Here is a 27,195-nt window from a genome sequence, read left to right on the forward strand (position 1 = left end):
GAAAACAATGGACACCTTTAAAATGAGTCAGCATCCTAAGCCACATCCTTGTGATTCACTGACACCAGTATTAGAGTCCAGTCATGTGAAGAATGAGTCTGCATAAAGTAACTGATCTTGGGTGCAACATAATCCTTTGAGGTGATCAGAGGTAAGAACACAGGATGTGCTGAAGCATTAGGAGAGGAGAGGGGTTTGCATTTCACATGGTTGTAGGTGGTCTGAAGACCTCCAGTCTACCTGGTGAGCTGCTTGAAGCAGTGTATACAGAAGCGATGGCCGCACTGAGCCTGGACAGGCTTCCTCAGGACCTGGAGACACTGCTGGCATTTGTATTTATTCTCCATAGGCACAGATAGCACGCTCAGGGGGATCCCTGGTAAAGAGCTGGGACAGTCCAGTGAGATTCTGGCCATCCTTCTCCATCAATCTGGTGCTATAACCTGTGAATAAATACCACACAAGACTATCCACTCAGCACTTCAATCACAATGTTTCTTTCACCTTTCCCCTAGCAGTTCCATAGCAGTAACGCCTAACTGAAAACTTCATATCAAACCAGTCATACCAGTGACAGTTGAGGTGTTGGCACATGGGGAAGTTATGTATTTAATGTGTAATGTACAGTAAGTAGAACCCAACCCCTAAAGCACAGAATTGTATAGCAGTGATATAATATGATATAAAACTCAAATATTATGTTGCCGAAGATGGCAACACTTTTCAATTTAACTGTCATTTCTTCATTTGACTGTACTTTTGTACAAGAAACCTGCACCTTTACAAAAAACACCTTTTATAAATGCCTGCTATGTGAATCTTTTTTTTTTTGTCACTGATAAGTTCATACTGAAAAATCCCATGTGGGAAAATGAGTGGGGAGTGTTTTCCCCCCATAAACCTGTAGATGTCATAAAGTAACACCTCACCTATAAATTAAAATTTTTTGTATCAGTCAAAATGCAACTGACCTTTGCACGGCAGCAAATGTTTACACCAACTACAGGTAAATGTTTTTGAGTTTCAACCTACATTTCAACTCATGTATTGTTTGGTTACAAACACACTGTCTACCCTGAACAAACCTACTAGGGAAATATATGGAAATGGTGTGCTACAGTACAAGGTCCAAATAGGTTACTCACTGTACTTTTGCTTATCACATGTTTAAAGGACTTTTTTCTGACATGGCTTAAAAGTTTATTTATAGTGAACTCATCCTTTAAGTCTATTTAAGTGCTCTTGGAGACAAAGGAAATCTCCCAAAACTTCTATGGAGGAAGTAATATCATAACTGGTTTCTGGATGAAACTTATAACAGAAATGAAACTAGGAAAATTAAAGGTTACTGTGACCCATTCATTTCAGCACAGCAACACTCTCAACACCAACACCCACAAACCAGCAGCCAACCCTTATATGTCAAATTGATCTTCACAGTATGACACACAAGACCAACATACTAAGAACTAGAGCATATGCTTATCATGGGACTTAAAATCTCCCAAGTTATAATATGATCAACAATGCATCAGTAGCCATTAACTGTAGCCATTCAAGCTACAAACAATAAAATATTTCAAGTGACATTCACATACTCTGGATATTTTCTATTTCATTAAGCAAAACTGTGCTACAATAATGTTACTGGTTAAATGCCTACTTTTAAGATGAGAAAGCATTTTAAATATGTTTGAAACATATTTTGGAAAACTCTTAGCTATTCCTGACATTTTATCCTTTCTGACAATACTGTTGCTGAATCATTTTTGAGTTAGTGGCAATTTTAAGTGTACATTAACATATTATATTAAGTATTTTAATACTGCGTTGAATATGTTTCCACATTTTAAACTTCAGTCCCATTATATGGAGAGCAAAACAGCAATACTGGCTTACTTTTTTTAATGACAAGAAACATTTTACATTTCTTTTCTGAGAAAACACCCACGGCTTCACGGCTTCCCTTCACTGGAAGCTATATTCCTGGTATTTTATCTCAAGATAAGACAGCACTGTGTTCACATTACACACTGACTAATATTTCCTAACTCATGTACCATTCAGTGAGTGAGGCAATACTGTTTTTATTTCATTCACTTTCCAAGTTTCATTTGTTCAGACCTGCCCAATAAAGGGTGCATTTAACCCTGCTGAGTCGCATGAAAAACAGCTCTGTGGTAAACTATCCCCCAGCTGTTGTTTACTTTATGTATCCATAGAAACCCAAAGAGGGTAGTAATTAAAAATACACTGAAATCAATCATTAAATCAGGCGATCTCACTTAGAAACCATAGGCTGAATGTCCCATACACAACATTTTTCTATCCTAAAGAGACACGTATCAGAACCTTTGTACACTGTGGTTGAGCATACCAGAAACAAGAAGTGAAATAACATGCACTAAGGACAACATGTTCAGCTTACTAAGGACAACAACTAAACTTTGCAGACTGACCTGTAATGGAAAACTCTGTCTTTTTTTTATTATTAACTTTATCTATATAGTTATCTGGATTGTAAATTACAGCTGTGAAAAGTAAAAAAAACAAAACACACCAATATTTACATTCTCCATCAAAACAATGACCTGAAAAAGTAGAAGACATATGTCTCTTCAGGATCCATAGTCATTATATTTGTGTCTGAAATGTCCTGACTGCTTCTTAAATCTAGTACAAAACAGTCCAAAAAAACTCCTTGTATGTGCTCGCCCTTGAGGTCCGCCATGTTTCTGCTTAATGTCTTTTTTTCTCCGAACAAGGCTGCTTTTAAGACTCACTGAAAGTCTCTCTCTGAGGCACTGTACTGAAACCAAACTTATAATGTCTTTTTTTCTCCGAACAAGACTGCTTTTAAGACTCACTGAAAGTCTGTTTCTGAGGCACTGTACTGAAACCAAACTTGAATATGTACTCACCGATTTGCAGAGTGCCAGTTGGACTTTTGTGCTACACCACCCTTACGCGTATATATGTGAGGTGTAACACGTCAGCGGCACATCGTGTATATATATAACCACCAGGATGCGTTGTTTATCATCAGTTTAGCCAAGCTAACAGCTGAGACAACATATTGGTAGTTACTCCGCGCTTACATGCAACCGAATGACTTTAATTTTTACGTGTATTTATGTTTTTTCATGAAGCAATGGTATAACCTCAGTATTTAACTTAACGTTATGTTACACTTTTGCATACTTACACTTTCCGTTTGTATGCGTATTTCCTAGCTAGGTTACGCAACTTAATGCAGCTAGGTTAATGTTAGTTAAGTTTGGCATTGTGACTGTTGGTATGGTTTTGCGAATTAACTACTCAATTAACGATGACTAATTGCTAACCTACTCCTTTGACAAGAAGTACGCCAGCTTAGCTAGCTAACCTTAGCGTCGTGATTGTGTTTCTTCCAACAGAGAAACCGAACCAGTTCACCCACTACCGCATGGAAAGGGCAGCTCAACCTTTAGTAGGCTCTGGGTTCACCCACTACCAGGGCAGCTCAACCTTTAGTAGGCTCTGTTTACAGTATTGTTCTTCTTCTTCTTCTGTAGTTTATTGGCGGTTTGCATGCCAGCTTAAGGTGCATTGCCGCCACCTTAAAAGTTAGTTTTTGCATGCGCTTACCTTTTAAAGTCAAGACTGCTTGGGAAAACGGAGTCAGTAAATCTCTAAATTCTACAGTGTAAAGGGCTGCCACGGTATACAAAGCTAGTGTACGTCCATCCGCTGACGCATGTGTATTAGTGCTCACAATGTGGCCGCGAGTCGGGCAGCAGTTCCTGTGGTTGAATCAGCGATACTGCAGTTTGATTACCAAAGGTACGACTTTTGATATGACTACTCCGTTATTCGAAGAAGCGAAAAGTTACCACAGCTTTTTCATAAATCTAGAAAGTTAACTGTTAATGTAAAAGTCAACGAATTTAAAAGCATAGTTGCTAGCATAACGTACCATAGAGAAGAGCAAGCGGGATACATGTAAATATCATCATGATGTCCTGCATCGTTATTAATACGCTGTTGGGTTGTTATTTAGGTGTTTTATATGAGGACAAAATCAAATATTTATTATATTTATGTATTATTACATTGTCTCAGTCCAATCTTGTAAATACCTCTAACGTTGCTTCACCTTTGTCCTACCAGTGTGTGTCAAGCAGCTGCATAGTAGCAGCAGCGTGTTTACATACAGCTGTTATGATGGGCTGTATCCTGGACACATTGCTACCACCCCCATCCAGAAAGCACTGCTGGCTGTTGGGTCAGGTGTGGCTGCACTACAGAACCCTTACAGACATGGTGAGACTCTCACATCATCAGCATTGAGGTCCGGATAGTTTTTATTTTACTTTATCTCCCTCCCTTTTTATTAAAAATGCCTTCTCACTACGTGTCCGAGGGTCTCTTTTATGTTATGGCCTTATTCAACAAAATAAAGAAAAGATCATCTTAAATTGGGACAAAAAAAAACTTCCTATTAACAGAAAGGTATGACAGTAAAGCCCAGTCACAGACAACATGTAGTCCTGTGATGGTGGTGCAACAGAAAATCTGTAATGTTCCAAACTTTGGAAATTCATTTGGAGGTAAGTACATCATTCTAAAGCAGTAAAACTTAATTAAACTTCTTGTATAGTTTGTTCACATTTAAAAAAAACCTTAATTCAATATCCACTTGTTTTTTTTTCCTGTGCTATCAGCCTTAGCAGAGTGAATTTAAGCCAAGTATGTACCTTGTTATAATAACTTTAATGTGTTTTTAAAATCAAGAATGAACCTTTAATATCAACAAAATAGCTGTAAAACCTTTTCAGACCTTCTGTTACATACATGCTTGGAAACTGATAATTATAATTGCATTTTTTGCCTTTATAACAAAATTATGATACAGGAACCTTTTTGTATTTAGATACAGTTTAAATTAATAAAATAGGGCAGGATATGTACTGTAAGAATGTAGAACAACAAAGGAACAATCTTGCAATGTTGCTCCTTCATGACAAAAAGGATATTGATCAAATCTATGTCAGTGAATCTGATTAATGCTGTATGTTGGCAAGCTTGTTTCCGTGGCCTGCCCCCAACAGTTCATAGGAACTTGAAAGATTGTATCATCCTGTGAGAAAAGTTCTTTTCTCACATACTGTTCAAGTAGAATTACTCACTCAAACTTTTATTCTCTGGAGGCCATTGTTACAGGCTTCAAAAATGTCTTGGAACCAGAAATGAGAATAAATACAAATAAAGGGTATACTATGTGTTGGTTGCCCTGAAACCTTCATGGAGGAAGAGAGAGCGAACACCTGCCATCTGGCATTTAGTTTAGAGAATGCAGGTGTTCTTAAAGGACCACTCCTGACTCCTAGTGTTAGGTATTGGTTGATCTTGGTAAATGCATGATTCTACATTTACAGTATAATGACTTTTTTATTAGACCTTTCCTGCCTGTTAACCATCAATGTCTTTCCAACTCCACAGTACCAGTTTATAATGCAGGCTTTGTGTTAGATAATGTGTTGCTTCCTAAACCGAGCCGATTTAAATCTCATGACATGACCAAACTTGATTTTCAGACATTTTCTCAGACTTGAAAAAAAACCCACAGAAAACACTGAACAGCTGTTGTCACAGGCTGAGTGGTACTCCCCATAGTGAGTAAACTGATGAGAAATGGTGGCATGTTCCTAAATTCAAGATACTGTATATTTAACCTGTACAACACAAGTCTGAGAATCATTAAGACAAAATAAGCTATTTTGAGAAAACCTGTTTGTAGGTTTAGATTTCAACAATTTTCTCTTTACTGGGCATTTAATTCCACATGTGCAATTTACAGACATGGTTGCAGTGCTTGGAGAAACGACGGGACACCCAGCGCTAATAAATCTCAGGGATAGGATGAGGAATGATCCTGAAGGCTACACTGTCCTAATGTGAGGCACTGTAATGTTATTTAGTAACCTTCTGCTTTAGGTGCTTTTAAATAGCATTTCCTCTACTGTGAATGAATTGTTGTCTTGCTTGTTACTGTGTTTATTACAGAGAAAGGCCCAAGATAAGACTGTCTACACTTGATCTGACCAAGCTGGCGTCACTGCCAGATGGCTCTTTTGGGAGAGAATACCTCCGTTTTCTGGAGGACAATGTCAGTGTTTGCTGATGTGTTGTTAAAAAAAAAAGTTGTTTTACATTTCTTAACATTGATTTCATCAGGTTAAAAAAATATCTGCTCAGGATTCCTACCACCTATGTTTGTCCTTCTTCTTCATGTATGCATTTACTTTCCTTTTCTGTAATTTTTTTCCTCAGCGTGTGACCCCTGATTCAAGGGTAGACGTGAAGTTTGTGGACAATGAGGAGCTAGCTTACGTTATGCAGAGATATAGAGAGGTTCATGATTTGCTGCACACCTTACTGGGCATGCCCACTAACATGTTGGGTGAGTCAGGCTTCACATATTCTGAGGATGCTACCCACAAATATGGCATCTACAAAGTAAGACTGTTATGTAGGAACAACCAAGCCAAACATTTTTAACCTGTATTGTTGATAATATGGCTCAGCAAGAGCTGTGTATGTGGCAGACAAGCATGCCAGTTGCAGGGCACAGCTGGAGCCACACATTTGATGGCTGAGAGAACACTTAAATTCTAACTAGAGTTACTGTATTTGTGTCTCCTGCTTTTCAAAGCCAGTTCCTACACAATGTTGGTGTGAACTTTTCTGTTTTGCTGGTGGCATACTAGTGTGTTCATTACAATAATCCATCTGAAAGAGAAAGAACAATTCATACACTGGTTTCACTGTAGGACTTGGTTTTGTCATACTGTGCTGAAACACTAGTTCTTTATTCTCCTTTCGTCTTTAGTCATCTACATATTTGTTTCAGTTTTTGTGTCATCCTAATGCTTTCAGGTGAAGTGGCAGTAAAATGGTTTGAAGCAGCCCAGACGGGGCTCCCCATGTGCGTTCTTGCAGCTATGTTGGGGCCAGTTCGGCTGAATGCAAGGTACAATACACATGGTTTTATCATGAACCTTCAAGACATTTAGTAATATGTATGCAGTATGATCAGATAGTTGGTCATTCACTTAGTAGTTTCAGTTCTACTTTGGCCCCTTTATGTCTGGAGTTTGTCCTTTTAGGGTGCGTAGGCCTACAAACTGCCATCTTTCATGCAAAGTAATATATGAGCAATAAAAAACATTCCTCCAACTGTGTCAACAGATTGTTGCAGGCATATTGTAAACTTCAGTACATATTTATTGTCCAGCTCCAGTGTGGTGATTCTGTGATATCCAGCATTTGTGCATAATGAAGGATCTGCACCCAATCATAGTCAGTGAGGATAAAGATGTATCTATTGTCAGCCATAGTAAAACCAGTAGAAGCTGTGTGTGAATGAGTGACTACAAACAGCAGTTTATGACCACTGCCCCCTTTAAGTTTCAGCTTTATTGTTCTGATGAACAAATGCCGATAAACTTTTTTTTTTTTTTTACCTGTAAATGATTAACTCCTCCTCATTCTGTAACTGTTAACTGTTCCCTGTGTTTTTGGGAAGTAGGCTGTGGCTCTATTAGAAACAAAACCGATTAATCGTGGCAGTTTTCCTTTTCGTTGTTGTATCATTCTGGAATTTCCCTCTATTGTAGCCGTTTGCAGACACTGTTCACTTCCTTGGGGCTTTGGGCTCTGCAGAACGGCTGGCGTGCCCGCTGCGTCCTCTCTATCTTCTATGAAAGGCGATGGGAGCAAAGCCTGGCAGACCTCCGTGAAGAGCTCAACATTGAGCCACCTCCTCTAATACTCAGTGCGTTGAATAAGAGGAAGATCTGAGAAGGAGCTGACTATGATTAATGGTTCAGGAAGCACGGCAGAAAGACTTTTAATAATGGACAAACCAGAAACATTTGACATGTGATATGTGGAATTTTTGAGCCACTTAGGAAATGGAAAAGTTTCCAACTTAACAAACTTTGACTTGTCCCTCTTTACAGCCCAAGTGTATTTGCGTTGATGTCAAGTCACCTTTTACTTTCAAATGTGAATCATTTAGAGTGCTGTTATTTCAGCTGATGAAGTTTTGGTGCTGTTTGGAAGCTGATAAATAAGAGGTTCAACATGTTATGTTGAAAATATGTTTTTGTTTTAAGGAAAAAAATTTTAAAAAAGCATAATATCGGTTGTACTGGTGTTCTTAGTTTTCAAAAGTAATAATTATATTAGCCCACTATTTCTTATATTTATACCAATACTGAGCCAGATATTAAATGGGTGCATTTGTGACCACTTGTCTTATTTAATAGAGCTGTCAAATTATTAAGAAACAGTACAATGCACCTGTATTTATACGAACACTAATGGGTGTGAAAGGAGTACGTTGGAGCTCAAACACACAATCATAACATTGCAGCTGCTGTGTTATCTTTTGACTGTGTTATACTGTGAATACATTGTCTCTTTTTTGTAAATTGTGTGTACACTGGTTTGATTAGGAGTTCAACACATGTCACAAGTGTCATAAAATAAAATATTTTGAGGTAATTTTCTTTCAGCGTTGATGGTTAATGCCACAGCTCAGAAAACATGAAGAGAACAACTTGTTTGCTGAGCCTTTGCATTAAATGTTTTGTGTCACCATGTTGTGCTTTGGACACATAAAATAAACAAAATTATATGTTTCATTTCAAATAAAGGAGTGAGAACCCTGTTGCTAATGCCTGCAGCATTGTATTGTTGGCCATGACATTTATCAGTTTCTTGGCAACTCATAGTATTTGGTTTTACATCAGCCTGTGTTGAAATAACAAGGGCAGCATAAGTGAACTGTTATGGTACCCTGACATTGTTGCACTACCATGACTATTATATGGTGTAACTGACATTGTTACACCACAGAGTAGTGATTGCTACATCCTAGGATATCCGCTCCCTAAATCTTGAGCTGTGTTTTCAGTGGGATTTCATCCTCTTAAAGATTACATTACGCCTGGAACATTGAGTTCTGTAGAGCTGCAGTGTACTTACATGGTCAGTGCTACATCAATACCTTATTTAAATATGAAATAACACTGGTCGTGCATCAGTGAAGTCACTATTTGATTGGTATTTTTTTTAACTTCCCCTCAGTTTTGTCTCACTGTCTACTACACTCGTTCTGTATTGTTTGTTAATGTGGTGTTCCGGAGCATGCCACTGTTCTTACTAGTTGTGTGTTGCTTATATTGTTAGCTCACTAACCCAAACCCATGTCTAAAATAAAGTATTAGTGTATGCAATCTCTGTGTTTTACTGATGTTACAGCTAAATGTTAAATGGTGTTACAACATTGGTTTTCAACCAGTGGTCCATGGCCCACTGGTGGTCTGCAAAGGAATTGCAAGTAGGCCACGGCCATGCATTCAATAATATAGTTTCACTGTAGGAATCATCTTTTTTATTTTATTTTTAAACACATTTCCATGTATTATTCATTGTTTGTGAATAATCATATCCATGTAAATATATACAATTTAGCCCAGGTGTCCATCCAGTCTATCCAATCTACAACACTGGTCCTCAGGTTACGTCAGGTTTGAATGGTGGTCCCTGGGTCACAATAAGATGAAAGTCCCTGTATTACAAGTATATGATGGAGTTATTTAAATCCAGGCTCATGACAATAAGAGGCACCATATGTGTGTTTGGTTTATGGGTTTGCTGAGTGTTTGTTCTGTTGTAGTTGGTACTTGTTGCTGTCTGTGGCCACCAACAGCACATTGTTACAAGTATCACTCATGAGATGGTTGTGCAGTCTTAATTTGACGTTGCTGCCCTCTACTGGTTTTCTGTGTGAACTCTTCATAATTATCTGAGGGTTTCTCTTTTGTGATTAATTTTATGGCTTGGATTCTTAGATTGGCTCTTTGTCGGATTTAGCCTCAAGACACTACTTTTTTTTTAAAAGAAAGTATCAATACTCTGTTTTTCAGGAACACCCTGTTCACTTTCACTCATTCACATCTGGAAGCTGGCCAGTCCCGCCTTGTTCATTGTTGCCCACCGGAGCAGTTAGTTGGGTGTAAAGAGTCTTTCTCAGGGTAATGAAGTTAATGAGGGAAGGTAAGTTTCACAGTCACTGCACAGATTTATCCTGCTGGTCTGAACCAGCAACCTTTCCAAAAATAGGAATCTTCAAACTCAAACCAAAGTTTAACACAAAACTCTTGAGAAAAATTAGTAAGCATTTTTTAGTTATGTCTGTTCTGTTAACATGTGTGTTAACATTTGCAGAGTGTCCTACAGGCCAACTGGGACTGTAATGTATCACTGTACTGTAATGTTCATTAGTGTGTCCCACTATGCTGCTGGTGTGTAAAAGGGGAAAAAATCAAGATATTTCACTCATTCAAAAATATTATAGCAAGATAAAATTATATGATAACTCTCCAGTGCAGAGTCAGAAAATAAAACATGCAATAATCAGTTTACTGAACATAAGACACAAAAAAATCATGATAATACAAAATTATCTCAGAGTATTTCTGTACTGGGTTTTTTGTCCCATGTCATCTAATACTGGATCAACCAGTAGTTAATATTTTCTACAAAATTCTGAGAAGCTTCTTTACACAGATTAAACTGATTATACAAACAATCAGTACAAACTGCAAACTTCATAAAAATGCAATCAGTGTCAGTCAAAATGGCAAAATATCAACAAATAATGACATTCAAACTTATGAACTCATTCAAAACAGTCAAAAGTTCGTTTGAAGCTACCAGAGCAAATATTAAATAGAAACAGAATAATCAAAACTGATCCCATATCTAAGGTTTTCATTATTGCACAAATGAAAGCTTTTAAACTGCTGATCATGTTTACATTAAAGAAAGTCTTCACATGTTTAGGTTCTTTCATTTTCTGGCTGTGCGGGTGGTGTGTCAGTGCAGTATGGTGATGCTGCGATCAGTCACCGCACATGCCGGCAGCAGGGGGGCACTGAAATGTTGTGTGACTGAGTACAGCACGGCTTTGGAGTCTGGATCGTAAAACAGGAGTGTCTGACTGGGCCAGTCCAGCAGCAGGCCGATCCTCTGGGGTTGCCTCACCACCTGCAGGGGCACCTTCTTCTCTGCGTGGCAGAAGGAGTATTCCCCGTCGTAGCGAGACAGCACCCAGGACTGACTGTTGTAGCCCAGTCGGGCCTCGTTCCCAGAGCCTTTGCGCTTCAGAGAGGCGTAGCACACTCCGACCTTAAAGGCACCACTCTGGCCTATATCTAGCACCCAGCTGTGGGTTCCAGAGGACATAGACAATGAGCCCAGTGCATTGGGCCAAGAGTCAAACCTGGCTGGGTTGTAAGGAGGGGACTGGCGGGCTTTTCTGGGGAGGAAGGTCAACGTGCAGAAGTCATCAGACAGTGAAAGGAGAGGGCTCACTGTGTGCTCATCAAACTTTAAATGAGATGACCCATAAGCTGTAGAAAGAAGAAAAAGAAGAAGAGTGTCACAAGTTGCTGCATTATTATAAGCAGAAATGGTGTTTTGAGGTCACAATTCTCTCCCCACCACATACAGGGATGTGCAGAGTCAGCCTCTGAGTGTGTAGTCTCAACAAAACACTTCCTGCTACTTTGACCAAGCTTGTCTACCATCTGGATTTCCAGGCGAGACCCTTGATTTTTTTGCCATTGTCCTGTAGTTCTCCATTATTCATTTAAACAGAAACACAAAAACATCCAGGTCCTACACTGTGCCGTTGCACATTTTGCTAACAATACTTGCTGAGCTGAAAAGACAGCTTGGCCGTTCTCTTTGAACTGTTCTCTTGCAAAATGGGATCTACTTTGATACTGTCAGAAAGTGAATTTACAAAATAAGCACTCCTCTGCACTTATTGCTTTTGATTTGATTTTCTGCATTCTCAAAGTTGGTAAGGGGTTGTTGTCATCACCCATTTAAAACTATTTTCTCCTGGTGGATCTGTTGTGTTTGCATAAAGCTCTAGGGTGATTTACAACTGAATAAAAACCTACTAACCACGTGGGCCGAGCAGCACTGCAGTAGCCCACAGACCTCTCAGCAGTTTGCTGTCGCTGCAGCCTGGGTTCAGGTTGAGCTGGTCTGTGTCACAGGGCTCCCCAACCCCATCTGCCTCCTCCACCCTGACACAAGCACACACAAAGCATAACGGAAAGAGGAGATTGTATCTCTCTGGAATGTGCTGAACAAGAACATTTTCACAAGCATGTCATGTGGTAAAAAGGTTACCTTTCAGCTATGTCCTGGACACGAGTCTGAAAGACAAAACAGGAAACAACTGATCACTCTTCTAGGTATTAACATAGTTCAGTGATATCTAATCATGATGCTGTTATTTGAGCACAAGTTCCTCTATTATGCTGAAATCTTCCCACAGACATCCCCAGTCATCCCTGAGCTCTCCTGTCCTGCTACAGGTATCCCAGTCTCTCACCACCAGCTGTGCATCTGGAGTGTGTGTGAGCGTGTGCACCAAACGGGAGCGTGTTTGCGACAGATTCGTCAAAGCCTGGCTCCAGTGGGCTCTCTGCGTGAGGAGACACTGTTCCACCCGCTCCTCCTCTCTCTGCACCTCCTCCAAGAGACGCTGCTCCTCCTCCTCTAAGGCTTCACGTGCTGCGCTGACCTGAGCCAGCACCTGCTCCCTCGCCCTGCTTGCCGCTGCCTGAACAGTTAGGAGGGGAGAGGAATACAACTTGTGTTGAGGAAGGAGGACTCCCTTGGATTCGAACACAACTGCATAATCACAGAATACTTTATCATTATGCCTATAGTCAACAAGTTAATCGTGACCTTCTAAAGCCCATGAACCCATGAGATGTGAAGTTTATGATCAGATATAGTTTCAAATCTGGCACTAAAAAACATTTTTGTGATAACATCATTGTTTTAAAATTGACTTAATCAATTATTCAATCAACACAATAGTAGTCAGTTAATTCCATGTCAATCAACTAATCACAGGCCTTTTTCACTGAAGATGTTTTTAAATGTGGGAAAACTGCAGGTATAAATAATAAAATGAATAATTATCATTATTATCATTATGTCTCATTATCCCAGTGACTTACTGGGACACATTGTTAAGGTTATTGGTAAAGCCTGTGCTTTCCCTGCTATGACCAGCTAAAGTCTCTGCTGTGAAAATGCTTCCTTTAGCACAAATCCAAAGAAATAAAAACTTGGCTAGGTATTGTAGGGAGCTCACATGAAAGCCTTTGACTACATACCGTATAAGAAGTTTTATCCTTATTGGCTCCTGCGCTTCATTACTTCACTTCACTAAATAATCATAGGTTCAGTTTTAATGGAGAGCCTGTAATTAGCTTCTCTCTATAGGGAATAAAACACAGTGGCTCTTTAAGTACAATGGTCAGAGGTCTTAAATGACACTTTTGTGATTCTGACAGCCATCATCTGACCAGAGGCAAACACATGACGTGTCTCAGAGATTCACTGAGAAGACTCTTGACCAGTGGCAAGTAAGTTTGTTTTGTATTTTTATAGAAATGTTTGTTAGTTTGGTGAGTTGTTTCTTGCTTAAGGTAGCATTTATTTACCTTCTACAATGCCTTCATTGTTTGGTTGAGGCCTGATTTGCTCTGTTACCCAGAAAACTACACATGCACGACAAGTACCACTTACCACTGTATAACTACTATGTTAAGTGGGGTTAATATATAAGGGTGCAGTGAAAGAGGAGCTTTTCTGCAACAATATCTTTGCTGCATGGTGGTGACTAATTGACTGAATCAGCAAAAGCAATCTTTAAGGTATACTTGACTAGTGAACACGCATTTTTCTCTTTTACTCATGCATTCAGTGGCAAGGTACCTCATCATAAGAAATATACTGTATATTTCTTATTTGTTCGAGGAAATGAAATGTGGAAAAGACATAGTACTTCAGCTACCGCCCTCCTTGTTGATATTACATTAACTGTTTCACAGGTAAAGTAGTGCTGAGATAGTTAATGTAATAAATGAGTAGTTTATAAATGTATCTATCATGCTAAAGTGTCAATTATTCACGGATTCCAGGTTCTGCAGTGTTTGCGTTTTGCTCTATTTTTCTGCTTTGTAACACCCTAAACAAGATAAATGTAAGGTTTAGAACACCTGGTGAGGAAACAAGCAAGACTTGTTATATGGCTTAGTATCCACATACTGTACCTGCACATGTCAGCAAAACACATTTGGGTTATCACATGACTTTCTTATAAAAGGCAAGACAGCCAGTGTCAAAAAAATGCACTTGTGAAACTGATGAATGTGCATCAAGTGTGGCAGGGTGTCTATGTGATGACTAAGTGTTGAGTGGGTGGACAACAGAAGTATTTCTCACCTGAAGCTTTTGGTCTTTGGCTGTTAAGGTCTGGTTAATAAATCTTTCTATTCTCAATGCCTGCAGCTGCATTTTCTCACAGACATCCACCAACTGGTTCTAGTGAAAAAGCACACACACACACACACACATACAAACACTGCAGTTTCTAGGGACCTATGCATCACACCTGAATATCGTCAGCCGGAGACACAAGAAAATCCTGTTTATTCAAATACCAGGCAGAGGAATCAGCGAGGAAAAACACACTAAATGCGACACACCCAAGAAAAACTGATGTACACACATGCTGTGCGCTCACATCTGTGAACAGGACTTCCACAACACGTGGCTTCGTAACACCTGCCATCCTCAACACAGTAAATGGCAGAAATGCAACAATCCACCTTTCTCACATTTAGCTTGTATCTGCCCCAAACAACAAATCTATAAGAGTGTAAAACTATCTTCTCAATCAGATAAAATAAAACAAGTAAAACCTGTCAAATAATAAATTGCAAGGCAAATAAATGTAGTAAATTTAAACTTAGAAGGCAACCCTACTCACATAAAGTGAAAGTAAACGTCCTGGGCTATTTTACCTCTAAAGATATCCTCAGTAAAAAGGAAACTGAAAACCACAAATATACTACAGAGAGTTAATTAGGCTACATTAAAATGAAGCAAACAGCGGATGGATATAGGATGATCATACTCACCCTAACTGCGGTAACTCTGGTGGCCAGGGGGGTTACAGTGTGTCCGTGGCAGGAGCCAACGGTGGCGCACTGAGAGCAGATGAGTTTCTGCTCGGTGTCACAGAACCAGTCCAGCTCAGACTCATGCACCGAACAGAGCTCACATTCACTAGAAAAGATCCCGGACTCGGTGTCGGGGGTGGACGCGGTCGGTGAGGTCGCTCTGCCGCCGCCACAGAAGCTCGAGACCGCGGTGTCCGCCGCCCGTCTCACACCGCCGCCGCTTAACACAGACAGAATAGGCTGCTCACCGTTCACCCCATTGCTTTTCATGGTACCTAAAGTGTCCTCGGGGTCACCCGACGAAGACGGGCATATTAAATCGCAAGTTATGAGCTCCTCGGTCATGGCACAATAAAGGCAAGGCAATAACGCGACAGGTGCACCGGCTGAGCAGGACTCGTACCTATACGCTGCTGTCGCCTTCAGCGTTGTAACACAGGTGTAACAGGTGAGCGGAACACGGAAGTAACACGGACATCACAGGTCAGAGTATAAAAAAAGGGGGGGGAAGGGGAGGGGGTCTGCTCTGTTGGTTTTCAGTTGTTTGATCTGGGCGTCAGCTGATAACCGCCTTTTTAAACCTTTTCCAGGGTGGATAGCTGTGATACTCTGTTTCATCATATGAGAGTGCTCAAAGGATTTGAGGCGCAGCCACACCTCTGAGACAGGTCTGGTTAGCAGAGACCAACACACCCCCTGGAAAGCGTTTTGCGTTTTTATTGTTATTAAAAATGGCAGAAATCATAATAGACACATTTTGGGCTGTTTTAAATGGGAGTAAGAAATTTATTAACGTACGTTTAACCCCTTTCTCTGAAAGACTCTTTTCAAATCCTATTATTTTCCCCTCATTGGAGTCAAATGAACTAAAATGGTGAGAAGCTAATAAACAATTGCTGGTATTTTGTTTTCTTGATAATATTGTTTTGTTGGACTAAAACGAGAGACAAGATTTTGATCTGACAAACACAATGTAAGGGTCTAATAATGGCAGATTGTGGTCAACTATTTTTGTTTCTAAAATTCAAAATGATTTTTCTTAAGTTCTTCTTAGACACAACTTCTGAACTGACAAACAAAACCATCTTATAAACCGATATTTAAGTGAAATATACGGATGATTTCTTTAATACAACTCTTGATCTCCAGAGGGTGCTCAGTCACTTGAACAGAAGTATTAAGCCAATTTCATCACTGAGCAAATGTACTGTGATTGCAGCTCAAGATGCATGTGACCACATGACACAAGTCAGGTCCTAAAGATGATTTAGATTATTGAATGCACACAAGGTGCAACTTTATATACATTTCAGAGGCAGATATTGTACTTTTCTGACATCTGTAGATCCTTTTCAGATTAAGATTTTAGATAAAAGCATATTCATCTTATAAAATTGAATATAGCTACAACCTTAAAAAAACCTTTTTCTGTTTCTCCAGTTAATAACCTCACAACCACTCAGATTTATTTTATGGCCCTTTGGAGTAGCCCTAGCTTTGTGTAGGAACTACTGGACTAACTGTCTATGGGCACAAATTTGTTCATTAATCAATTAGTCGATGAACAAATACATAATCACCATCAATTTTGATAACTGATTAACCAGTTGACATTTTTAAGTTAAAATGTCAACATTCCCCAGTTTCAGCTACAGACACTAAATGATTATTTGATTAAATGAGTAAATAAGCAGCAGATTAATCAATGGAATGTTAGTTGCAGCCATAATTAAAACTGGCACCACCTCAAGGAGCTATACACTACATTTTGCAGATTCAGTCACTTAAGTATTTTATTTAGGACTTTTACTTCTAATTGAGTAGTTTTACACTGGTTATTGGTGTTTTTATTTAAGCAAAGGACCTGAGTAATTCTTCCATTACTGACTTTAACTTAATAAAAAGGTTTTTAAATACTGTGATTGACACACCTTTCTTGATGTAGCCTAGAATTTTCATCAGTGTTACTTTGTGTTTCTGTAGTAGCCTCATGTAGATAAGCCTGCTCTGCATACTCAGCCTAATTTGCAGCAAACGCCAAACAGCATTACATCAAACTCTACTGAAATACAGTGGCGGCAAATCTTTCGGATCTATCAAATATTTCGCGCGAAAATGTATGGAAGTAGTCACGAGAGTCCATGACGTGTTTACTGAAACAGGCGGGCCTTAAAAAATAGTCGTTTTCTATTGGACGGCATGATCGGACGCCCGTTAATAGAAAGTCAAGCGATAAGTTTGATTGGACGACATGATTTGTGGTTTATTCAGCCCCGCCCCCATCAGCGCGCTTGGCTTTCCTTCGTTAGCAGCGGTGTGTCACCGAAACAGGGCTGCTACCGGATGGAATCGGTGTCTGGTTGACTACACAACCACTTAATCCAAACTGGCATCGCAGTGGGGCTGAGGGGGTGCCCCGAGTTTTTAACCATTTAGGTTGGATCCTGTGCCTCTCTCTGACACTACCGCCCGTCCTACTGATGTCGGATTTCAAGCTTGGAATCGTACGGCTCGGCCGTGTGGCCGGGAAGGTGAGTTGGATCCCAAAGCTGCCATGTGCGGCCGGGGGAGGGCCTGTGGATCACAAAAGGCGTTTTAAAAACACCTTTAGCAGTGATGAGTCACTGCTAGGCAACCGCTTCAATAGTTATCAAACCTTTACATATGTGGGAGAGGTTGAGCATTATTGATTTTAGTTGTATTTCAGCGGATTAGAAAAGCCGGCCGCGCCGAGCCAGACTGTCTTTCTGTACCTCCGCCGCCACCACAGTTTCTCGCTAGGAAGCTAAGGCTAACTAGCGTTTTAGCGGGTTACGTTAGCTGTTGGCCAGTGTTAAAAGGTAAACTAGTCCAGTAAATGTAAACACGTGGGTCTTTTTGTCAATACCAGTGTCGGGTGGAGCAGAAAAATAGAGGACGCATGGCTTTGCTATCACCGTCGGTGTTGTTAACGGTCGGTGGTTCGGTTAGCAATGCCACGCTAACTATATTATTTGGATTACACGGTGAAGTGTCTGCTAATGAGGAAGCCATTGCCATGCTCTATCAACTGATTCTTTGTGCAACATGACAAAGCACCGGCAAGACAGGACAATGCCCACAGCTGTCCCAAAGCTGCCATTATGATTTACATAATCATCGCCACACATAGCTGCGACGCTAAACTATGAATGCTGGCCGAGAGATTCTCCGTACTGTTGCTGGCACAAGACGCACACACTCGGCATGAGCTGTGTTGTTTGAGCTTTGGCGAATCAGCTGGCCACCTGCTGAGTGACGGAGCTCTTGGACTCCGGGCAGCAGTCACTCAAATAATTTACATGATGTCACTCTCATATTAAGATTGACACGTGATCTGGCCGTAGAGACAAAACTGTTTTGGTATATTGTCACATGTGCGGTGTTTGAGTCCCACCTGCAAACAGAGAACTGTGGAAGGTCGTAGATGGTCAAACTAGTCGGTTTAGTTAGCCAACTTGCTTGACAGTAGATTCAGCATTATTTTTTCCTCTTGTTAAGAAAATAAATGCCTTTTTATAGTAAATTTGTCTGTGATGTAGCTGTCATTTGTAGGGCAAACTTCTAAATAGGGGCTTGAACATGCCCTGAACTGCTTATCTGTGACTGTTGTGTCCTCTGTAAACATGCCACTTTTAATTTAAATGTACTAAATTTTGCAGCAGGAGAAGGTTAAATATTTGTCCCGTTGGTTGGTGACTAAACGCACACATTTCTGGATAGTGAATGCCTAATAACAGGAGGTGGTTCTGCAATAGATGACTATCCGCCTCTGGAAGAACTAGCGTTTGCCAACCACTGAGTGCAAACAATTTATTTTAATGTGATCACTAATTAAAGTTAATTTATGATTGTTTAAGCTTGTTGTGAATGCCCAAAGGTGATAGTTTCAAATTTAATGTTCTCAATTACAAGAAAACTAAAATAAGTCCTGTGTGGCTGACATTATGCTACCCCCGCTGTTACTGTGGATTTTTCATCCCCCTGGTTCCTGTTGATTTTTAACAAGTTGCTGCCTTGATAAACAGGGACCAAGAAGGTACCTACTCCTGTAAAGACTCGTGGTTGTTACAGTTTTGGGTTTTTAATGTGAAAATAACCATACTCCCTCCATTTTCTCATTTCAGACAAAATACACATTGATTGACGAGCAGGACATACCACTTGTGGAAAACTATGCGTTTGAGGTAAATTATTAGGATTTGGCTGCAAATTGCTTGTAATATTGCTGTTGCTACTATTCTGATAGTACCGGTATTGAAAACTTATTTTATGTCTAGGCCCGCATGGAGGTGGATGCCGATGGCAATGGAGCTAAGATCTTTGCCTATGCTTTTGACATTGGTAAAGGCCGCTGGGCAGGAAGACCATTGCATGAGCTGCTCTGGTAAATAATTTGTTCATCATATCAAGTGTGATGATTTCTTATTCTTTGTTGGAGCCAAGACTGTATTGGCAGGAGTCCTTATTGTGGAAGTGTACATGATGGGGCCTAGTGATCGTAATCACCCCAGAAGTTGATAATACATCTGGATAGAGAATAAGTGTTGGTTAAAACTGCAAGAGTAATGCTGTAAAGGTGACTTTGTAGCAGTCAGTAATACTTTAGACAAAGTAGAAATGCACCAGGTGCAACTCTAGCTTAACTCTAGATTTTGAGTTCTTACCAGTGCAGGCTGGTGCTTCCTGTACCCTCTAAGATAGCTGTCTTTTAGGTATCAGTAAAGACTGGCTTCAAAGCTCAGGTGGATGAGTGACCACAGTGCTGTGAAGGAAGCAACGAAGTAGCAAACACTGGTAGTCGTGCAGCCTCGCAGCCCAGCTACAATGATGAGTGATGTTAATGTCTTTACCCAGGGAGAAGCACAGAGGAGGCATTGCCCCCAGTTTTCAAGTCATCCACATCAACTCTGTGACAGTGGACAACCGACTAGACAACCTGCGACTGGTGCCGGTGGGCTGGAGCCCCAAGCCGGAGGAAATTTCCAGCAAACAGAGGTGAGACCACAGCTATACCAGTGCTTCAGTACCAAAGGCTGAACTGTACAAGCCTAAAGTTTTGCCGGTCTGCTTCACTGAGGACCCATCCTGGCCTGGGCCTAACAACAAAGTTTTTAAGGAAAACCCTGACAGATATGGGCCTGCGCCCAAAAATTGACCATTTTGTTTGCCTTTTTCTCCCCATATGCTGACATTTTGAAACAAATGCAAAGACTAATTAATAATGATAATTATATAATAAGATAATTAGATGTTAAGAACTGGTTTCTTTCCTCTTAGAGTAGTAGTAGAAGTAAATTTAGCAACAGGGACACAACACAGGGGGACAGAGTGGTGAAAGCTTGGCTCATTGTGTAATCATGTGACTTTTGTAAAAGTCCAGTATAACGTACATGGGACTAATATTTCCTTCCATATTCCCTTACTTGCCCAGAGAGCAGTCTCTGTATTGGTTGGCCATCCAGCAGGTGCCAGCTGACCCTGTGGAGGAGCAGTATCTAGAGCTGAGCCGCACACGCTACTACAACGCTAACGGGGAGCTGGTGGAGGAAGAGGAGTGCTCCTGCACCTACTACGAGTGTCATTATCCTCCTTGTTCACTCATTGAGAGGAGGGTATGTATTGTAACTTGAATGATTCATGAGGTCATCCACATGGACACTGGTTTCGGAACCTCGCTCACTTTTTGCATACATTTTGTAGTTTCATTTTCACAAGAATAAAATTGAAATTTTTGCCCCTCGGTATGCACTCAATAAAGCATAATGACAAAGTAGAAGCAGGTTTTTAGAAATTTTTGCAAGTTATTTATTCATGTATTCAGACTCTGTATTTTGTAGAAGCCCCTTAGGCAGCAGTTACAACTTTGAGTGTACCTGGGTAAGTTACAAGTGTTGCACACTTGGATTTGGGCAGTTTATCCCAGTGTTCCTGGTAGATCCCCTCTGTCAGCTGCATCGGATTGGATGGGAAGTGTCTGTGAACGGCCGTTTTCAGGTCTTTTCACAGGTGCTTTATAGGAGTTGAGTCTGGGCTTTGGTCACAGTAGGAGACTTGTCCTGAAGCTACTCCAGTATTCTCTTGGTTGTATGCTTGCTGTCATTGTCGTGCTGAAGTCTCAGGTGACGGTTGAAGGAAGGATGAATGCAGCTGAATACAGAAAAGTCGTTGAAGAAACCCTCCTCCAGTTTCCCTGTCCCTAGAGCTGAGACACACCCCCATTGAATGATGCTGCCACCCCCGTGCTTCACCACAGGGATGGTATCAGGCAGGTGATGATGAGCGGCGCCTGGTGTTCATGTAGCTCTTGGAGTTCTGCCCAAACAGATACATTTTTGTCCCCTCAAACCGGAATCTCTGTCCTCATGCTCTGACTCTTTTATATGCTGTTATGCTTATGCCTTTACTCAAGAGTGGCTTCCATCTTCTAAACATGTCATTGAGTGCAGTTTGATGGGCAAAAGTGGAAATTTTATCCATTTTAATCTTAAATATTCAACTCAAAGCATCTAAAAGTGAAATGGTCTAAATACGTTCTCAAGCCGCTGCAGATGCGTCTAGCAGCGTTGTTCTTGGCATCTGACAGACGGTCACATAGAACCAAAGATGATCTTGTTTTATCTGACTTTCCACAGCTGCGGGAGTTCAACATCTGTGGTCGCTGCCAGGTGGCCCGCTACTGTGGCTCCCAGTGCCAGCAGAGGGACTGGCCCGCCCACAAGAAGCAGTGTCGTGAGCGCAAGCGAGTGCTGGCCCTAGAGTCGGAGCCTGAGCGGTGATCTGCCCTCATCCTTCCCTGGAAGAGGATGAGGGAGAGTGGTGGGACAGGGTTTGACTTGTGGGAGGGGAGCGGGAAAGAAATGCAAACTGGGACTAACTGCTGACAACAGACTAACAACAGAGGACAATGTTGCTGTTTGACAAATTTCAGTGGGGGAAATGAGAAAGACAAATAAAGCAAAAAGACATCTGCCATTTTCCAGAACTGGTAAATCTCCATAGCTTTCTTTTCATCTGGATGACAGGAAGGTAGTTTGTGTGTTTTTTGTTTTTTTTTTTTGGTTACTTTTCTTGAGGAGGGAGACCCTCAGGTTCTACCTGCTGCTATGGGTTTTCTTTTTTCTTTTTTTTTTTTTTTAATGGGGTGGGGGTGGGAATTGTCCTGTTGATGAACTGGACAAGTTTCTTTGGACCACAGTCTAATACGGACAGTTGTCACCCACTTCTGTTCCTCCAACCTGCTGCTGGGCATGGTGACGTCTGTGCAGACTGGGGACCCGGGGGCTACAGTACCTGTCGTTCTGCTGGTACAATGGGACATGGACCTTCTCACTGTATCGCTCCCTTTCTAACCTCTCTGGTGCACACAGCTGCCGTCTTCATGGTCGCAGACACCTTAGCCGCCTCCCCATCTGTCGTACCTCCCACGCAGCCAACCTCGACGCGCATCACATAGACTTCACTGATTGAATCACACTACCAGTATTGAGTGTGAGTGCGTGTGTATGCTTGTGTGTACGTGCTACCAATATGTACTGAAGGACATTGAATCAGTCAACATGGGTTTAGGGACCGGGTTAATGTACAGTATGTCTTCTCTTCTTAAAGGGTCCATATTACACATTATTTAAATTTAATTTTTAATCAAATTGGTGAGTTAAAATATTTCACTGCTCACTATTGTTCACTATAATATAGTAGCTGCCAAATGAAGGCTTTTTTTTTTTTTTTTAAAGATTGGTTTGATCAAGCTTGTTTTGTTTGAATCAACTTGAGTAACTGGACTAGAAAATGTAGGTCCTGTGGTCAATTGGCACTTGGGTAAATTCTTTTTATTTATTTTTTTTCCATCACAGAAAATTGTTCCATTGATAACTGAGTAAGAAAATGTTTTCTTGTGCCCACAGTAGTTGTCATGTTCAAAGCAAAATATCTGTCCTGTGATTACAGGGAAATGAAATGAAATGGAAGAAATCGTAACCAAAGTCTACTCTTTTGTGGTTCGACACTTCTTTTATCAACTTGTTTAAATCCCTTCCACTTAGTCTTACTTTACCAGTTATTAACACAGGCTTCTCTCCACCTTTTTTTTTTTTTTTAACATCTACAGCATTACGGTGTGTGTGTGTTGAGGTGAGGAGTCCAGACCCTTAATAAGCATGTAATTCACATCACATATGTACATGCAATTTGTTGATCGTTGTGTGTGTGTGTGTGTGTGTGTGTGTGTGTGTGTGAGAGAGAGAGAAAGAACAGGTTTTCAACACTGCACTAAAAATGTCTCCCATGTTAACGTATTTGTCCTAGATGGGTGGAAGGCAGGGGTGTGATTTGGGCAGAGTGTACAGATTGTCTGAAATCTTTTGTTTTGTAAAAATATAAGTATTAATCGTTTAGGAATAAAGAGCTACAATATGTCAGTGGAAGTACAGATGGGGATGACTGAGTTGCTTTTCCAATGTAAAATTATAATAAATTAAATGAACCTTATTTGTTGGAGTCAAACGTGAATACCAATGAATGTATTAGTCATATTATCAAAAATAATTTAATATTCCAATCAAGGATGTTTTTCTGTTTATATGGCTGAGGTAGAAAGGTGCTACAGTAGCTTTCTATAAGTACATTTACTATAAGCATTTGTAAGCAAGCATTGCTGTAGGTCAGTCTCAGCAGAAATTTCAGCATGTCATTGCAAGAAAAGCACCTATAATCAATAACTGATACCACCAAAAATGGTGCTTCCTTTTATGTTGGGCTGGTTACAAGGTGCTGGTATTGTGCGTGCATGTTCCCTGTTGTGGCTCGCTGGGACCTTTTGATGAGATGAGCCAGTTGATGACAAAATGGAGATGTCTGCACCTCAAAGATCTATTTTGGCTTGTAGGTAACAATTTAGTCACAGATAGAAGACCAGTGCTGCTCAATTGTAGTAAGTCAGTTAAATAATCTATTTATGAAGAGGTATAGTTATTTATTGCGTTTACATACAGCTTAGTGAAGTGTTGCCAGTGTATTTTGACTGAGTATCCCTGGCCCTGGACATTTCACATATTGATTTAAATATAGTAAATGTTTTATAGATTCACCCAAGAAAATCGACCCATAAATGTTAAGTCCTTCATTTAAATGATTTGTCGATCAAGAAGGAATTGGTCAACTCCAGTTTTATTATTTTAGTCACTTGTCATGCAGAAATGTCAAACATTCGATGATTCCATGTTACTTAAATTCGAAGACTGTCTTTCTCCGATTTATGTCATTGGGAATTAAATGTGGTTATGTTTTGACCTTTTGGTAAGTAAAGTAAGCAATCTGATGTTACATTTTGGGATTGTGGGAAATTTTTGTTACAGTTTCCTTAGATTCTATGAACATGGCAAGTAGTCCACATAATCCTCTGTCAGAATGTCCACTGGTGTAATGGAACCCTATCATCTTTAGTGCTTATACTTTCCTGAAGTACTTTTGTGGTTAAAAACAAAGTTGTGTGATATCTGCTGTAGGAAACAGGATATTTGAATGTGATTTAAGTAGGAGATCAACAGGCTGCTCGGTCAGATCCTTTCCACCATCACTGCTTTGCTGTGATTTTGATGGTGAGTTCTGTGTTATTCATGTTGCCGTTAAAACTAAAGCACCATCACTGTAATGGACTGGTGAGTCTCTGCTCTCGGGTTTGGTATTATTTTTATCTCTAAAATTGGTCCACCCTTTCTTGTTTCTCCTGTGTAACAAATAACAGATGTTCTGCTGTGGAGGTCTGGTAACTCTATCCTCTGTGTTGTTATGTGCCTCAGTGGTGGTTGGATTCTCTCCATCTGCCTCCTCCGCTTTTTGCTGCACATCTCCAGTCTGCAGCACAGCCCTTTGCAACTGCTGTTGGAGGCCTGAGGTCTCCAAGTGGCACAAACACAAAGACAAGTTACTGATTACATTGTTAGTTCATCTCTTAACTTCACCCTAAACTTAAAGTTGTTGTAACAGTTATGAATTGACTAATTTATGCTTTTTAAATTCTGCCCACAAATTTTCTATTGGATTTCGGTCAGAGCTTTGTGATGACCACTCCTTGACTTTGCTGTCCTTAAGCCATTTTGCCGCCACTCTGGAAGTATGCATGGGGTCATTGTCCATTTGGAAGACCCATTTGCGACTAAGCTTCAACTTCCTGATTGATGTCTTGAGATGTTGCTTCAATATATCCTCACAATCTGCCTTCTTCATAATGCCATCTATTTTGTGAAGTGCCCCAGTCCGTCCTGCAGCAAAGCAACCCCATGACATGATGCTGCCACCCCCTTGCTTCATGGTTGGAATCGTGATCTTCACTTTGCAAGCCTCAAAGAAGTACTGAGTTTGAAGATAGGCCTGAAAATACTGGTGCACCTCCTATTGACTCAAATGATGTCAGTTATCACCAATTGGTCACTATATCACCAATTGTGATATAGTGAATTATAAGTGAAATAATTATCTGTAAACAACAATTGGAAAAATGACTTGTGCCATATGTAAAGTACATGTCTTGACTGGCCAGAATGAGAGTTTGTTAACATGACACATGTGGAGTGGTTAAAAATTCAGCTTTAACAACTTCAACCTAAGTTTATGTAAATATCTGACTTCAACTGTATATAGATTAATTATTTTCATGATTGGAAGACAGAGAAGTTTCAAACATACCAGTACTTAGTCTTATTAGAATTCTTGATGAAGCACGGTCCTCCGGGCCTTCTGACAGCTTTAATGGTCAAAAGTAAAACTGGTAGGCAAGATAAAAGACAAAAAGCAAGCAGAAAACATATTTCTTTGAGCATTTTTGGACGTTTGCTAAGATAATAACAAGCACTTGAAAAGGCAAGTTTTCAGTAATAAGCTCACTGATAAAATGAGACCAGTATGCTACACCACCGCATTATTTATTTATTTCTTCTAATCCTGATTCACTGACTTGATACATTTTCACCTATAAAAATGACTTAAAAATATCTGTATGAAGGAAAAAACAGGAGGTCCCAGGGCACCGACATTGCAACCTATAATAAGTAGACATTGATTTGTTTTAGGAGTGACCAGACAAAAAACGTTGTGGACCACTCATTAAGGCATCTGAAGTATCTAACCTACTGTCCTGACCGGGTTACACAAACACAGGGTGTACATGTTCATAGACATCATGCTTTCTCCTTTTTGGATTTGTCTTCTACTATATACATTAGGTATGGTGTTGGCCATTACCTTGAATTTTAAAATGTCATTATCTGTGCATTAACATTATTATGGTATCATTTTGTCTATTTTGACTTTCATGATTTAATTATTTTTTGTTTTGTCATAAATTGAAAAATTTTAGTTGCTTGTATTCAGATATATTTAGTTTTTAAATATTTTTACGAATTCGTGTATTATTTTTTGTGTTTTGTTTTCTGTGCAAATAAACTCTTTTGTTAGCGAAAGGCTGCATTACCACCTCCTCTCCATGAGGTGTCGCCAGTGCTTTAAACTGACTACTGTTCATTAGTGTTTATTGGTTTACAACACGGAAGTTTTACAACAACAGAGTAATGTGTAAGTTAAACACTCAACCCGAAGCTTATGCTGGTTTTCATCTAAGATTTTTGTCTCTAGTTTCCTAACAGCAGACTAAATGGTGAATCTCGGTCTCACCAGAGTGGACGATGCACTAGCAGCAAAACATCCGGTGGGTTTTTGTGTTTACATTTTCTACAGTCTGCTGATCTCTGGAGGACACTGAAAGTCAAATGAATGAACTTATGCACTCTTTGTCACCTTTGTAATGTACTGGAAAATAACATACACTGTTTATCAGGAGCAACCAAGCTGTTTTTGTTGTCTTATTTTGTCTTTCAGGGTTTAGAGAGTTATGGTGCCTGTCAGTCTAAAGCCTTCATGAAGGGGACTCTGAGCTTTGTTCTGGGTAATTTTTTAGCTAGTATCCACTGTTCACTGCCAACAACAGTGTATTTACACTGTATTGTCATTTTATTATTGTAGCCTATCATTAGCACTGAAGCATCAGACATTTAAAATAGTACTTTAC

General features: G+C 40.1%; 5 protein-coding genes across 11 annotated transcripts in view; 3 read left to right on the plus strand and 2 right to left on the minus strand.

Annotated features, from left to right (window-relative positions):
• Nucleotides 1-3,469, minus strand: part of traf2b (Tnf receptor-associated factor 2b) — a 9,664-nt gene extending 6,195 nt beyond the window's left edge. The window contains exons 1-2 of the mRNA XM_020600847.1: nucleotides 3,386-3,469; nucleotides 241-443 (exon numbers count right to left, since the gene is read on the minus strand). Of these exons, the coding sequence (XP_020456503.1) occupies nucleotides 241-416 (176 nt within the window). The 5' untranslated portion in view covers nucleotides 417-443; nucleotides 3,386-3,469. The remainder of the gene's footprint in view (nucleotides 1-240; nucleotides 444-3,385) is intronic.
• coq4 (coenzyme Q4 homolog (S. cerevisiae)) lies at nucleotides 2,925-9,263 on the plus strand. Of its 6 annotated transcripts, none has more exons than XM_020600884.1 (9): nucleotides 2,925-3,079; nucleotides 3,417-3,469; nucleotides 3,685-3,822; nucleotides 4,150-4,302; nucleotides 5,840-5,936; nucleotides 6,046-6,148; nucleotides 6,313-6,442; nucleotides 6,919-7,012; nucleotides 7,659-9,263. In XM_020600884.1, exons 3-9 carry the CDS (start codon nucleotides 3,756-3,758, stop codon nucleotides 7,840-7,842), a joined length of 828 nt encoding a protein of 275 aa, XP_020456540.1. In that variant the 5' UTR covers nucleotides 2,925-3,079; nucleotides 3,417-3,469; nucleotides 3,685-3,755; the 3' UTR covers nucleotides 7,843-9,263. The 6 variants fall into 6 exon arrangements, with proteins under 6 accessions (XP_020456540.1, XP_020456545.1, XP_020456544.1 ...); XM_020600885.1 differs by lacking the exon at nucleotides 2,925-3,079 and adding an exon at nucleotides 3,088-3,154; XM_020600889.1 differs by lacking the exon at nucleotides 3,685-3,822.
• Nucleotides 9,264-10,546: 1,283 nt separating this feature from the next.
• bspry (B-box and SPRY domain containing) lies at nucleotides 10,547-15,588 on the minus strand. The gene is made up of 6 exons (XM_020600921.1): nucleotides 15,072-15,588; nucleotides 14,374-14,472; nucleotides 12,464-12,694; nucleotides 12,259-12,284; nucleotides 12,028-12,152; nucleotides 10,547-11,465 (listed from the first exon to the last, which is right to left on the minus strand). Exons 1-6 carry the CDS (start codon nucleotides 15,456-15,458, stop codon nucleotides 10,930-10,932), a joined length of 1,404 nt encoding a protein of 467 aa, XP_020456577.1. The 5' UTR covers nucleotides 15,459-15,588; the 3' UTR covers nucleotides 10,547-10,929.
• Nucleotides 15,589-17,347: 1,759 nt separating this feature from the next.
• zmynd19 (zinc finger, MYND-type containing 19) lies at nucleotides 17,348-22,116 on the plus strand. The gene is made up of 6 exons (XM_020600954.1): nucleotides 17,348-17,644; nucleotides 19,259-19,318; nucleotides 19,412-19,518; nucleotides 19,989-20,129; nucleotides 20,566-20,746; nucleotides 21,767-22,116. Exons 1-6 carry the CDS (start codon nucleotides 17,594-17,596, stop codon nucleotides 21,908-21,910), a joined length of 684 nt encoding a protein of 227 aa, XP_020456610.1. The 5' UTR covers nucleotides 17,348-17,593; the 3' UTR covers nucleotides 21,911-22,116.
• A 4,536-nt stretch (nucleotides 22,117-26,652) lies between these two features.
• tmem141 (transmembrane protein 141) overlaps nucleotides 26,653-27,195 on the plus strand; it is a 1,735-nt gene continuing 1,192 nt past the window's right edge. For both annotated transcript variants that reach the window (XM_020600930.1, XM_020600931.1), the window contains exons 1-2: nucleotides 26,653-26,835; nucleotides 27,006-27,072. In XM_020600930.1, coding sequence (XP_020456586.1) covers nucleotides 26,782-26,835; nucleotides 27,006-27,072 — 121 coding nt within the window. In that variant the 5' untranslated portion in view covers nucleotides 26,653-26,781. The remainder of the gene's footprint in view (nucleotides 26,836-27,005; nucleotides 27,073-27,195) is intronic.

This window comes from Monopterus albus, unplaced genomic scaffold (genome assembly GCF_001952655.1).
Source record: "Monopterus albus unplaced genomic scaffold, M_albus_1.0 scaffold49.1, whole genome shotgun sequence".
Taxonomy (NCBI): Eukaryota; Metazoa; Chordata; class Actinopteri; order Synbranchiformes; family Synbranchidae; genus Monopterus; species Monopterus albus.

Bases quoted from the DNA above. Each gene is read 5' to 3' on its own strand.
- coq4 (XM_020600884.1), top strand. From the start codon at position 3,756: ATGTGGCCGCGAGTCGGGCAGCAGTTCCTGTGGTTGAATCAGCGATAC. The intron at 4,303-5,839 runs GTGAGACTCTCA...TGCAATTTACAG, and splicing joins ACAGAACCCTTACAGACATG to ACATGGTTGCAGTGCTTGGA. The intron at 7,013-7,658 runs GTACAATACACA...CCTCTATTGTAG, and splicing joins CCAGTTCGGCTGAATGCAAG to CCGTTTGCAGACACTGTTCA.
- bspry (XM_020600921.1), bottom strand. From the start codon at position 15,458: ATGACCGAGGAGCTCATAACTTGCGATTTAATATGCCCGTCTTCGTCG. The intron at 12,695-14,373 runs GTGAGAAATACT...CTAACTGTTCAG, and splicing joins CCAAAGACCAAAAGCTTCAG to GCAGCGGCAAGCAGGGCGAG. The intron at 12,153-12,258 runs GTAACCTTTTTA...TGCTTGTGTCAG, and splicing joins GTCCAGGACATAGCTGAAAG to GGTGGAGGAGGCAGATGGGG.
- zmynd19 (XM_020600954.1), top strand. From the start codon at position 17,594: ATGTCGGATTTCAAGCTTGGAATCGTACGGCTCGGCCGTGTGGCCGGG. The intron at 19,519-19,988 runs GTAAATAATTTG...GTCTTTACCCAG, and splicing joins CCATTGCATGAGCTGCTCTG to GGAGAAGCACAGAGGAGGCA. The intron at 20,130-20,565 runs GTGAGACCACAG...TTACTTGCCCAG, and splicing joins GAAATTTCCAGCAAACAGAG to AGAGCAGTCTCTGTATTGGT.